General features: G+C 40.0%; 1 protein-coding gene across 5 annotated transcripts in view; it reads left to right on the forward strand.

Moving 5' to 3' along the window:
• Positions 1-13,988, forward strand: part of CDC37L1 (cell division cycle 37 like 1) — a 102,791-nt gene extending 88,803 nt beyond the window's left edge. For all 5 annotated transcript variants that reach the window (XM_029613540.1, XM_029613512.1, XM_029613519.1 and 2 more), the window contains one exon: positions 9,901-13,988. In XM_029613540.1, coding sequence (XP_029469400.1) covers positions 9,901-10,005 — 105 coding nt within the window. In that variant the 3' untranslated portion in view covers positions 10,006-13,988. The remainder of the gene's footprint in view (positions 1-9,900) is intronic.
• The last annotated feature ends 287 nt before the right edge of the window (positions 13,989-14,275 follow it).

Here is a 14,275-nt window from a genome sequence, read left to right on the forward strand (position 1 = left end):
CTGAAAAGACCTAACCTCTTTAGTCTTTCCTCATAGGGGAGTTGTTCCATTCCCCTTATCATTTTGGTAGCCCTTCTCTGTACCTTCTCCATCGCAATTATATCTTTTTGAGATGCGGCGACCAGAATTGTACACAGTATTCAAGGTGCGGTCTCACCATGGAGTGATACAGAGGCATTATGACATTTTCCGTTTTATTCATCATTCCTTTTCTAATAATTCCCAACATTCTGTTTGCTTTTTTGACTGCCGCAGCACACTGAACCGACGATTTCAATGTGTTATCCACTATGACACCTAGATCTCTTTCTTGGGTTGTAGCACCTAATATGGAACCCAACATCGTGTAATTATAGCATGGGTTATTTTTCCCTATATGCATCACCTTGCACTTATCTACATTAAATTTCATCTGCCATTTGGATGCCCAATTTTCCAGTCTCACAAGGTCTTCCTGCAATTTATCACAATCTGCTTGTGATTTAACTACTCTGCACAATTTTGTGTCATCTGCAAATTTGATTATCTCACTCGTCGTATTTCTTTCCAGATCATTTATAAATATATTGAACAGTAAGGGTCCCAATACAGATCCCTGAGGCACTCCACTGTCCACTCCCTTCCACTGAGAAAATTGCCCATTTAATCCTACTCTCTGTTTCCTGTCTTTTAGCCAGTTTGCAATCCACGAAAGGACATCGCCACCTATCCCATGACTTTTTACTTTTCCTAGAAGCCTCTCATGAGGAACTTTGTCAAACGCCTTCTGAAAATCCAAGTATACTATATCTACCGGTTCACCTTTATCCACATGTTTATTAACTCCTTCAAAAAAGTGAAGCAGATTTGTGAGGCAAGACTTGCCCTGGGTAAAGCCATGCTGACTTTGTTCCATTAAACCATGTCTTTCTATATGTTCTGTGATTTTGATGTTTATAACACTTTCCACTATTTTTCCTGGCACTGAAGTCAGGCTAACCGGTCTGTAGTTTCCTGGATCGCCCCTGGAGCCCTTTTTAAATATTGGGGTTACATTTGCTATCCTCCAGTCTTCAGGTACAATGGATGATTTTAATGATAAGTTACAAATTTTTACTAATAGGTCTGAAATTTCATTTTTTAGTTCCTTCAGAACTCTGGGGTGTATACCATCCGGTCCAGGTGATTTACTACTCTTCAGTTTGTCAATCAGGCCTACCACATCTTCTAGGTTCACCGTGATTTGATTCAGTCCATCTGAATCATTACCCATGAAAACCTTCTCCATTACGGGTACCTCCCCAACATCCTCTTCAGTAAACACCGAAGCAAAGAAATCATTTAATCTTTCCGCGATGGCCTTATCTTCTCTAAGGGCCCCTTTAACCCCTCGATCATCTAACGGTCCAACTGACTCCCTCACAGGCTTTCTGCTTCGGATATATTTAAAAAAGTTTTTACTGTGAGTTTTTGCCTCTACAGCCAACTTCTTTTCAAATTCTCTCTTAGCCTGTCTTATCAATGTCTTACATTTAACTTGCCAATGTTTATGCTTTATCCTATTTTCTTCTGTTGGATCCTTCTTCCAATTTTTGAATGAAGATCTTTTGGCTAAAATAGCTTCTTTCACCTCCCCTTTTAACCATGCCGGTAATCGTTTTGCCTTCTTTCCACCTTTCTTAATGTGTGGAATACATCTGGACTGTGCTTCTAGAATGGTATTTTTTAACAATGACCACGCCTCTTGGACATTTTTTACTTTTGTAGCTGCTCCTTTCAGTTTTTTTCTAACAATTTTTCTCATTTTATCAAAGTTTCCCTTTTGAAAGTTTAGCACGAGAGCCTTGGATTTGCACACTGTTCCTTTTCCAGTCATTAAATCAAATTTGATCATATTATGATCACTATTGCCAAGTGGCCCCACCACCGTTACCTCTCTCACCAAGTCCTGTGCTCCACTGAGAATTAGATCTAAAATTGCTCCCTCTCTCGTCGGTTCCTGAACCAATTGCTCCATAAAGCTATCATTTATTCCATCCAGGAACGTTATCTCTCTAGCGTGACCCGATGATACATTTACCCAGTCTATATTGGGGTAATTGAAGTCTCCCATTATTACTGCACTACCAATTTGGTTAGCTTCCCTAATTTCTCTTAGCATTTCACTGTCCATCTCACCATCTTGACCAGGTGGACGGTAGTATACCCCTATCACTGTAGTCTTCCCTGATACACAAGGGATTTCTACCCATAAAGATTCAATTTTGTATTTAGTCTCATGCAGGATGTTTATCCTGTTGGACTCTATGCCATCCCGGACATAAAGCGCCACACCTCCTCCCGACTGCTCCTCTCTGTCATTGCGATATAATTTGTACCCCGGTATAGCACTGTCCCATTGGTTATCCTCTTTCCACCAAATGGACAAATATGACCTACTGTCGACTAGTTTCTTACCTTATGCCCAAGTTAGACATTTTATTAATGAGCTGCATAAAACCCAGACCCTTAGAGGGACATGCTCACTTTTTGAGAATATGTGCATCAAAGCGGACACCATATCCAAAGGGGTTTCCAAATTATATTCTATGCTCACTACCGACAATAATCCTAATCCACCCCATTTGTTAAAATGGGAAGCAGATCTGGGAGACCAAATTCAACCTAAATTAAGAAACCTGATTTTTTCTCAGAGCAAGTAAGTGCTCGGTTTCTGCCCAACTACAGGAAAATAGCTATAAAATGCTATACCGGTGGCACTTTGATCCAGAAAATTTGTACTGTATATACCCAGCCTTGACTCCAAAATGCTGGAGGGAATGTGGGGACAATGGATCTTATTACCACATATGGTGGGAATGTAAAAAGATCACCCCATTATGGCGAGCGGTAAATCAGTGGTTATCTCAGATATTTAAGATAAATATCAGTTTAAAGCCCATATCAGCGCTAAATGCCCCCATAGAATTGCTCAGTGGGAACAAGCAAAAACTAAGTTCGTACATCTTATTAGCCGTACGTATTACTATTGCTCAACATTGGAAATCCATAAAAATTCCAACATTAGGAGAGATACTAGCGAAATTGCAAGTCCATAGGCGCTTGGACTTCTTAACGGCGGTACAGCATGAGAAAATTGCCAAGCACATTCTGATTTAGATGCCGCTAAGATCACCAAGTAACATTCAATAAAATTTAAGGTTCTTAATTTATGACTTTACCAATATATACAAGGAATACCTTGCCTGTTTGAAAATTGTTATCTGTATCCTGAACGTATCACGTTAACAGGCTATAATATCGGGGGGTCGTTACCCATACTACTTCTCTTGTCTTAATTTTATTGTTCACCTCTATGATAGCCATCATTTATTCAATACCAAGACTTAATGTGATGGATACCTCTAAGAATCTGAAGGATATGTATTACTCTGGCAACATGCAAGAGATTGTATTTTACGAGAAGACGTGTTGGTATAGGAGTTTCAAGACTTACTCATCACTACCATTATCTATGGATGGACACTAAGTGAATACACAAGCGAGGAATGGGGGGGGGGGGGGGGGAGAGAGGGATGTGGGGAATAGTGTTATTCCTAATATACTTGTAACCTAATGTAAGACAAGAGTCATAAACTTACAGTTCAATTATTGGTTTATGGTTTATTGTTGTACAATGCAATACTTTGTAATTGTTACATGTTCTTCCCAAAAATTCAATAAAATATAAAAAGCAAACAAAAAAAAGCACCAGACCAGTACAGATCCCTGAGGCACTCCACTGTTTATCTTTCTCCACTGTGAAAACTGACCTTTTAATCCTACTCTGTTTCCTGTCTTTTAACCAACTTGCAATCCACAAAAGGACATCACCTCCTATCCCATGATTTTTTTTGCTTTCTTAGAAGCCTTTCATGCATGAGTGTCGAGCGCCTTCTGAAAATCCAAATACAGCACATCTACTGGTTCACATTTGTCCACAAGTTTATTCACCCCTTCAAAAAAATGTAGGAGATTTGTGAGGCAAGACTTCCCTTGGGTAAATCCATGCTGGCTGTGTCCCTTCAAACCATGTCTATTTAAATATTTTGTGATTGTATTCTTTATAACAGTTTCCATGATTTTTCTGGGCACTGAAGTCAGGCTCATTAATCTGTAGTTTCCCGGATCACCCCTGGATCCCTTTTTAAATATAAGGGTTACTTTGGCCATCTTCCAGTATTCAGGTACATCAGATGATTTTAATGATCTATTAGCAAAAATTTGTAACCTGTCTGAAATTTCATTTTTGAGTTCCTTCAGAACCCTGGGGTGTATACCATCTTGTCCAGGTGAATTACTACTCTTCAGTTTGTCAATCAGGCCTACCACATCTTCCAGGTTCACCATGATTTGGTTCAGTTGATCTGAATAATTATCCATAAAAATCTTCTCGGAATCTGGTATCTCTTCAGTAAACACCGAAGCAAAGAAATCATGTAATCTTTCTCTGATGGCCTTATCTTCCCTAAGTACCCCTTTAACCCCTTGATCATCCAGTGGTCCAACCGATTCCCTTACAGGCTTTCTGCTTCGGACATATTTTTTAAAGTTTTTATTATGAGTTTTTGCCTCTATGGCCAACTTCCTTTCAAATTCTCTCTTAGTCTGTCTTATCAATGTCTTACATTTAACTTGCCAATGTTTATGCTTTGTCCTATCTTCTTCTGATGATCTTTCTTGCAATTTTTGAATGATCTTTTGGCTAAAATAGCCTCTTTCACCTCACCTTTTAACCATGCCAGTAATCGTTTTGCCTTCCTTCCACCTTTCTTAATGCATGGAATACATCTTTTTTGTGCTTCTAGGATGGTATTTTTTTTTAACAATGTCCACGCTTGTTGTGCACTTTTTCTTTGTAGCTGCACCTTTCAGTCTTTTTCTAACTATTTTTCTCATTTTATCAAAGTTTCCCTTTTGAAAGTTTAGCACTATTGCCAAGTGCCCCCACCATGTTACCTGCCTCACCAAATCCTGTGCTTCACTGAGAATTAGATCTAAAATTGCTCCCTCTCTCGGCTCCTGAACCAATTTCTTCATAACACTATCTCTTATTTCATCCAGGTACTTTATCTTTCTAGCATGCCCTGATGTTTCACTTACCCAGTCAGTATTGGGGTAATTGAAGTCTAACCAAAGAAGAAGCAATCCCTTGCACATCCGCAAGTAACAGAGAACACTGGTGCAGGCAAACACTTAAAGCCACCAAAATATTCAGTGAGTCTTAATTTAATGTTTCAAACGCTTTCACAATCACAAAGGCTTGAAATGGCAACTCCGTAAAGCAAAACATCAAATTTCAGCAGTCCCCCGACACGGTCCCGTGTTTCGCTAGGCTGCATCGGGAGGGACCAAAGCAATGTTATATCTACAAACATAAAACAAAGGTACAAAATTGAATGGTGAAAACTGGCTACATAAACTACAGAATAGGCTTTAAATATACACTTCACATACCTGTAACAGCGTTATACGGAGCGCGAGCGCCCTCACAGGTGACAGATATTTAAAGAACAGAAAAAGGCGCGAACATGAAAAATCTCGCGAGAGCTGTCAAACACCCTGTCAGTCAAACGTCAGCGGCTCCATCCCTTCAGTCAAACAAGAACCATGCTATATCTTTATTAAGACCTTTTGGAAACACTGTATCCAAAATAAAAATCCATCTCTGTTCCCTCCTACCTAAAATCTCGGGGAAATCACCTCCCCGAGAAATCACCTTGGGGAGGTGATTTCCCCGAGATTTTAGGTAGGAGGGAACAGAGATGGATTTTTATTTTGGATACAGTGTTTCCAAAAGGTCTTAATAAAGATATAGAATGGTTCTTGTTTGACTGAAGGGATGGAGCCGCTGATGTTTGACTGACAGGGTGTTTGATAGCTCTCGCGAGATTTTTCATGTTCGCGCCTTTTTCTGTTCTTTAAATATCTGTCACCTGTGAGGGCGCTCGCGCTCCGTATAACACGGTAACAGGTATGTGAAGTGTATATTTAAAGCCTATTCTGTAGTTTATGTAGCCATGTTTTCACCATTCAATTTTGTACCTTTGTTTTATGTTTGTAGATATAACATTGCTTTGGTCCCTCCTGATGCAGCCTAGCGAAACACGGGACCGTGTCTGGGGACTGCTGAACTTTGATGTTTTGCTTTACGGAGTTGCCATTTCAAGCCTTTGTGATTGTGAAAGCGTTTGAAACATTAAATTAAGACTCACTGAATATTTTGGTGGCTTTAAGTGTTTGCCTGCACCAGTGTTCTCTGGTAATTGAAGTCTCCCATTATTACTGCACTATCAGTTTGATTAGCTTCCCTAATTTCTCTTAGCATTTCACTGACCATTTCACCATTTTGGCCAGGTGGACAGTAGTATACTCCTATCACTATTCTCTTCCCCAACACACAAGCGATTTCTACCCATAAAGATTTGATTGTATATTTAGTTTCATGCTGTTGGAATCTATGCATCCTGGACATAAAGCGCCATCCTACCACCAAGATGCTCCTATCTGTCATTATGATATAGTTTGTACCCAGGTATAGCACTATCCCATTGTTTATCCGCTTTCCATCATGTCTCTGAGATGCCAATTAAGTCTGTCGTCATTCACTGCTTTATGCTCTAATTCTCCCATCTTACTACTTAGACTTCTGGCATTAGGATACAAAGTGAGTTTTTTGTTTGTATTTATATTCTGCTTTTCAGTTGACAGGGATAAATTGGAATCTTTTAGCTCAGGTGAGTTTTTAATTACAGACACTTGGACTACCTTTCTTATTATAGGAACCTCTATGTTGAGATGCCCTAACTCTAATGCTTCATTAATATCCTTCGAAGATACCTCCCTCCAAAGCATACGCTGCTGAGTGACTTTCAGCTTTCCCCTTTGTTCTAGTTTAAAAGCTGCTCTATCTCCTTTTTAAAGGTTAGCGCCAGCAGTCTGGTTCTACCCTGGTTAAGGTGGAGCCCATCCCTTCGGAAAAGACTCCCCCCTTCCCCAAAAGGTTCCCCAGTTCCTTACAAAACTGAATCCCTCTTCCTTGCACCATTGTCTCATCCATGCATTGAGACTCTGGAGCTCTGCCTGCCTCTGGTAACCTGTGCGTGGACCAGGGAGCATTTCAGAGAATGCTACCCTGGAGGTTCTGGATTTCAGCTTTCTACCTAAGAGCCTAAATTTGGCTTCTAGAACCTCCCTCCCACATTTTCCTATGTTGTTGGTGCCCATATGTACCACAGCATCCAGCTTCTCCCCAGCACTGTCAAATACCAAGCTTCATTTTATTCACAAGCCGCCTTTGCAATACTATATAAAATGCTCTTCCTCGATCCAATTCTTTAGTCACCTAATCAAAAAAAAATCAATCTGATTTGTCTGACAGGACCTTCCCCTGGTGAATCCATGCTGCCTTCCTTTCCTTCAGCAGAGTCTCCATTACTTTTCCCACCACCAAGGTGAGGCTAACTGCCTGTAGTTTCTAGCTTCCTCTCTACTCCCACTCTTGTGAAGTGGGACCACCACCGCACTTCTCTGATCACTCGGCACCACTCCCCTTTCCAGTGATCTATTGAACAGCTCATGTAGCGGACCTGCCAGCACATCTGAGCTCCCTCAGGATCCTGAGATGAACTCATCAGGCAGTAAGCCCGTAAGCTCTTAAATTCTATGGCAGTGATCTAGGTCCATCTAGTGGCTCACCAGGGCGTTGCCACAGTTAGAAAATACTTTACAGAAAAGGGTGGAGGATGAATGGAATAATCTTAGAGGAAAAAACAGTAACTGAATTCAAGAAAGCCTGGAATAAGCAAAGAAGATTCTTAGTTGCAGAGAGGTGACATGAAAGCTACGTATTAACTGGGGTTTGCGGCATTGTAACAGGAAGTTTATTGGAGAGATTAGTTGAGCCTTATTTACTGTTATATTCTTTGTTTTATTTGCTGTGAGTTGATTGTTTCAACATTCATAGCTGGTTATCAGCATTGATACCTTGATTCTATTCAGTCCTAAAATTGTCAGCTTTCTAACTTTCCCACTTATTCCCTTTCTCTGCTACCACTACCAACTGTGCATCGCTATATGTTTCTTCATACAGAACAATGAAATTCTGAAGCCCAGGTTCATAGTACACCTGAGCTACCTGTTTTTGGCCTTTGAGTTTAATTTTCCTGTGCTCAGGCTTGTACTGTAAGCTCTCTTGTGGCAACTTTGATATTTTTTTTTATTTTTTTTTTTTAGTAAGCAGATACAAGATGGTTGCAGAGCACTTTTGTACATTGGCGTTTTAGTACTTAAATAGCAAAATGTTTTTGTTTCATTTCCTTTTTGTTTTTTTATGCCTTTAACTAATATAAGCCTTCAGGCAGATTATAGCCAAATAAACATTTTGCACATGATGAAAAAGAGGTACATATTAAAATATCATTCCAAGGTTCCATTTCCTTTAAACATCTGTTACCTCCCAATACTCTTATTTTGCATACGCACACATCAGTTGTGCATAATATTGAACTCCACAGTAAATAATATTGTATAAGCAAAGGATCCTGACATGGCCGTGTTTCGTATCAGGGCTGCATCAGGGGGACCATAGTATCCACAAATCTGTACAGTTTACTGTGGAGTTCAATATTATGCACAACTGATGTGTGCGTATGCAAAATAAAAAAGTTTCACTGCTGTTATTGATCAGTACATTATTTGCCACATTATTTTTGTTGCTATTTATTTATGTGTGTGCTGTTTACTCCGCCCTTCCTCTGTGCTACCTCTCAATGCTCGACATAAAAATCTATCCCAATAAAGGAGCAAACAAGATACGGCCGAATTTTTTAAATCTGCCATGCGTGCAAATTCCAGTAATTAAGCACGTGGCCGGGCCTTGCACGTGCCGCATGCATTTTTAAAAGGGTCTGGCCATGCACGTAACTGCCGATACACACACAAGTGCTGGGCCTTTAAAAAGGGGTGGGCTGGGGGGTGTGCTCTGGGTGGGGAGGGGTGGGACAGCGACTGGCCGGGACAGCAGCCATTAGCCACTGTCCCGGGGAAGCGTGTGACGGCAGTTGGCCGCTGCGCGCACATTGCTTCTGCTCTAATGCAGCAGTAAGTAAAAGAAAAAAAATAAAATAATAAAAAACCTTTTTCTTAGGTAGTAGGGGTCAGGGTGGAGAGAGGAAAGGGTAGCAAGGTTAGGCATGGGGGTAGGGAAGTTCCCTCCCAGTCCGCTCCTTAATCTTTAGTTGAAATACTCCATTATAATAAAACAATTTTTATTTTGTCATCCCACCACGCCAAACGGCATACTCAGATGACTCTGTGGTCTCACTGGAAGGAAGTTGCCTCTCAAAACACTCTTGGTGCCTCTTTCAAACCAGAGGGATTGCCACCAAGGTTCCTGCTGAAGTGTCTTCGGCTTCTGGTTACCTTCTAGCCACCTGTCGCTGCTCTCTTTGTCTCCATGATTTGAACCGCACAGGGCCATAGTGTCTTGTGGGACCTAGTGGCCAGGATAACTGGTCACTACAGCAGTAGTCGTCTTCCCCCACCCCTCTAGCGCGTCACCTCTGTAGTATTGCTTGATTCCCTTGGGTAGGAGAATCAATCTCGAGCTGAATCGCAGGGCCAGTCATAAACCAGTCTTTATTGTATTTGCATTTCTTTAATAATTCAAAAACTGCAGCCACAAATACATTTTAAAAACAATATTTGCTTTGATGAAAATCAAATTGATTGGGCAGTTGCTTAAAACCACCAGGTGTGTTCGGACCCGTTTTTTAGTCCTCCCCACAAAAAGGACCAAGCAGCGTCCAGCGCGAGCAGCCACAGAATCCTGCATGCTTCATGTCTTCACTGAGCCAAGTTCTCCTTTTCCTTCCTTTCTAGAATGCTGATCCGTCTTTCCAGGGCCACCAGAGCCCGGACCCGCACTGCACAAGCTCGATAGGACACAGAGAGGATGAGGAGTCAAAAAGGATGGACACGCTGTAGCTTGAAGAAACTGTTGAAGTCGAGAAATATTTTGCTACAAACAATAGCAGAGCTGAGCTATTTTCCTATCTGAAATGATAATACTGGCGCTGCACTTTATTTTTGCTATTCGTTGGAGAAGAGCTGCAGAAGCACACTTTGTGGTGTCTTTCTGTTGAACATTTTCTGCTAGTGGTTATAGGATATGAAACAGGATACTGAATAGTTTTTTTCTTTTAGCTACAGTATTTGCTTGTAATGTGGTTATGTTTTAGGAAGGTAGAAACATTCAGTGCTCAAATGTACTACAAAAATAGTGTTTACAATATTTGGTTGATTGTGTGTTATAAATCTTTGCTGCTTTTTGTATAATAATGACAAAATGCCAAATATTTGTGTGATTATACTGCGTGCTCAGTCACCAAACCAAAAATAATCTGGTGTTGCATCACATTAATAGCAATAAACATCTGACATTATCCTAGCTTGATTCCTTTTGATCTTGGAATAAAGTAGCACACATATATTTTAATACGTGGGGAGGTCTGCCCCCCCATGTCCTGGCCTGGAGGACTACAGCCAGACATGTGACAGTTTAAATTTGTAGTGCACATGTCTCAGTCCTGAAAGGGAGTATATACTACCATTCTTGATGCCTTTCAAAAACTTATTTTCCCTTCAAACAAAATCCTTTCTATAGTTTAGGACAATAATCGTTGCATTTCTGGCATGCTTTCCCTTCTGAAATTATACTACTGGCCAAACATTAACAAAATATCTTGATAACATAGCAATTTAGCAGCATCCCAGCTTTCACAAGAAAGGCCTCCTTCACAATCCTCGTGAATCCAGATGTCCACTGTTTGTCCTGCAATATCAGGAGGTCTGTGCCACAATATTACACGTTTACCACAAAATACAGCACATCTTTGAGTTAGTGCAGCACTTTCAGGTATCACTCTGGTTAGTGTCTTTTTTCTTTTTTTTTTTTTTTGCTTCATTTAATTAAAATCTTGTCTGTGGCAATATTCTGAAATAGGATGGATGTATTACTGTTGATATATTGTTAGTCAATTTTAATTTCTGTTCATAAACAAGACTGCCACTCATTGCCTGAAGCCTAAAAGTATGCTAGAAAGCAGAATGATGCCATAGGTGTTACTAATTGCATTAAGGCTCGATGCAGTGCAGGATGTTAGAGAGCTTGCTTATGGATATTGAGAGATATGCTCTCTGAAGAACAGGCCAAGAACCAAGAGGAATGAAGGCTGGCACAGAAACTGAAGCCCTCCTTACCATGACCAATCCCCAAAGGTACAGAGAATCATGGTGAAGCTAAAGAAATTAAAATGGAGGTGGCTTCCCTTATAATGCAAGCCTCTATTTCAAAAGTGTATTGATGAACTGGAAGAATGGACTTCTTTGTTGGAAGATACTGTGACTATGCTACAGGACAAAATAAAATCATTGCTGAACTAAAAAAAAAAGGACTTTTGTTTCACAGACTCCTATTATTGACCATCTTCAGTCTGAGAATTTGGGGAATTTCAGCAGGAATGGGAAGTGATGATCCAGTGAAATGTATGAAGACATTTTTACCTAGGCAATGGAAAATTTCAGTTTATGAAGGATTTTATTATTGAAATGTAGAGTGCCTTTCCATAATACCAGCAACAATAAATACCCAAGACCAATGGTGATTCACATCTTGAGATACCCTCAATAATTGGAAATCCTGAAAAAAAACTAAAGTATGGACACCTGTACTGTGGGAAGGAAATAACAATGAAAATGTTATGGCTCTAAATGTCACAATGCACAAAAAAGGAAGACATCTCTGGCAATGTGAGAGCAATTAAAAAATAGAAGAGAGAGGTTTGAATTGTTCTGTCAGCAAGGAGGAAAGTCGATGGGAATAATGAGATCAAAACATTTGAGGATCTTGAACCACAAGATTATACCCATTCTCTCTCAGAAACAAAATTGAGATTCTGTGATTCATGTGTGCAGAAAGAGCCAAAGGCTGTATACTAGGGTGAAACAGTGAGTTGTATGTATTGTAATCTTGGCTAAAAGATTATATACTTATTTTTTTTTCTATTTTCTTATAATTTCAGACGAGTCCGAGTCTGTATTCTGGACTGACTGCAGACAATGAGTACTGCAAGTAGATTCATGTGAAGCTTGTATAGTTTGAGAGCTTCAGGTTTGCAGGTAGATGTGTCTGTGAAGCCTGTGTTTAAGGGTAAAAACAAAATGGCATTTGGTAGTACCTCTTCGCCATTAGAAAAATGCAGTAACGGAGCTGGTCTGTGGGAGTATGTTTTAGCTTTAAGGGATATACAGACCTAAAACAATGGAGGGTCATCCATGATGAATGCTCTTTTTTACATGCATAGGCAAAGGAGGCAGTTGGAGAATTCCAGAAAGATGAGGTGAATCCTCCATATTGAAAGTGACAGAAGAACTGATGTACATTGTGTGCACACCATATGATTTGTGAGTTTGTGACTGTTATGAATCTGCCAGGGATTGAGAAGCACTACAGTATTCATAAATCTGACTTAAAAATAAGGAAACAACCTGGCTGCTTTCTTTGTGAAATGCTTTCAGAGAATTTCTGGGAAATGCGGCAGACATGAAATAGCATTTCATACCAATATTAGTCAACATATCTCTTGACTTTAAGTATGATGCATTAAGCTTTATTAATGACCGTGGCTTTATTTGAGAATTTCAAGCAGAGTGCTTAAAATAACAGTAGGGAGATATATGGGAGTATATTCTGTATTTGAGCTTACACAAATGTGTGCATGGGACTTTAAAAGAGAACATAAGGAGGCTACAGTGCTAGATAGTCTGCAAACTTAATCTAAGAGATTCTTAGAGGTGCATTACAAAATGTCAGTAACAATAGGATTAATGTGACTTTAGTAAAACATATATGCTGAAATGCAGGTATCTTGAGAGGAGTGCTACTGTTTCCATATGAAGTTTGAAATAGGTTTATATGCATGTCTGGGAGAATGGCATGGAATCAGTTCAGGGAAGATGATATCGGGAGATTAATTTCATGAATATGGTATGGTGGTTAAAATGGGATTAAATGACAGGATGGATGTTTACAAGGGAGGGAAGAACAAGTGCAGAAATGTGTTTTGGGATAAGTAAGATGTTGAAACTAGAAAGTGAGTAAGTGGAAGAGAGATGGGAGGTAATTAGTTTTCCAAAGAAGTGCCTCTAATATCGGGCCTGATTCACCAAAGTCTTTTCCCTTAGACACAGAATGGGGCAGAGGATTTGGAGAATCAGGTCCATAGTAGGTTTTTAGACCAACTTGGGAGTAGGGCTGGCCTTAGCATCAGCAGCACCTTCCATAACAGGGGAAGGGGATTCTCACCCCAGCGTGCTGTACTCTGCCCTCCAAGGCTGGTAGGGGGAGGCCTCTCCAGCGTGCTGCAGTCAGCAGAGCCCCTTTAAAGCTGATGCTGTGCCCCTGAAGTGGTGGCATTCGGTGCAGCTGCAGAGGTCGCACACCCCTATGACCAGCCCTGATTGGGAGGAAGTAAGATCTTTTGTGGGAAATGCATCATGGAGGAAGGAAAGTTTGAATAACATTCGTCTTACAAGTCTTCTCAATGCAACTTGTGCAGCCAAATATTCTAAAGCGATTTTACAGTTCAAAGTTCTGGGAGGATTCAATTGCAGAAATTGATACTAAAATGATGTATGGATAGACTGTTGTACAGTGTGATGGTTGTATTCTCTTAGATTAATTTGTTTTAAATTGCATATAAAAATTGAGTATAATAAAAAGCTATGAATACAAAAACAAGGTATGTCACGCTTAGTACGGTTAGACACATTACATGGGTTGGGATGGGAGAATCCCTGATGGATAGATGGGAGGCTCATTACCATTTTATTCATGTTATTTTCATTCCCCATCTTGCTGATTTCTTACTTTTATGTTTGTATTTATTAAAATCTCGCATCTTCAAGTAGTACATTGTCATCTGAGCTACAATTTTAAAAACATATACATAAATGCAAGCCAATCACAGAACAATGAAAATAAACTATAGAGTTAAAAGTAAAATGTAAACCAACAGCATCTCCCCATCTACCCTAACTCTCCCTCATGGTTACCCAAGTGAGAGCCTCTGAAAACAGAACTGTCTTAATTGCCTTATGGACACTTAAGTCAGTTATCAACCTAATATCCTTTAGCAATTTGCTTCCAACACTGTCCACATGAAGAGTAAGCCTGATTGCTGCTTGCATTTTAGGT

Source organism: Rhinatrema bivittatum, chromosome 1 (assembly GCF_901001135.1).
Source record: "Rhinatrema bivittatum chromosome 1, aRhiBiv1.1, whole genome shotgun sequence".
Lineage (NCBI taxonomy): Eukaryota > Metazoa > Chordata > Amphibia > Gymnophiona > Rhinatrematidae > Rhinatrema > Rhinatrema bivittatum.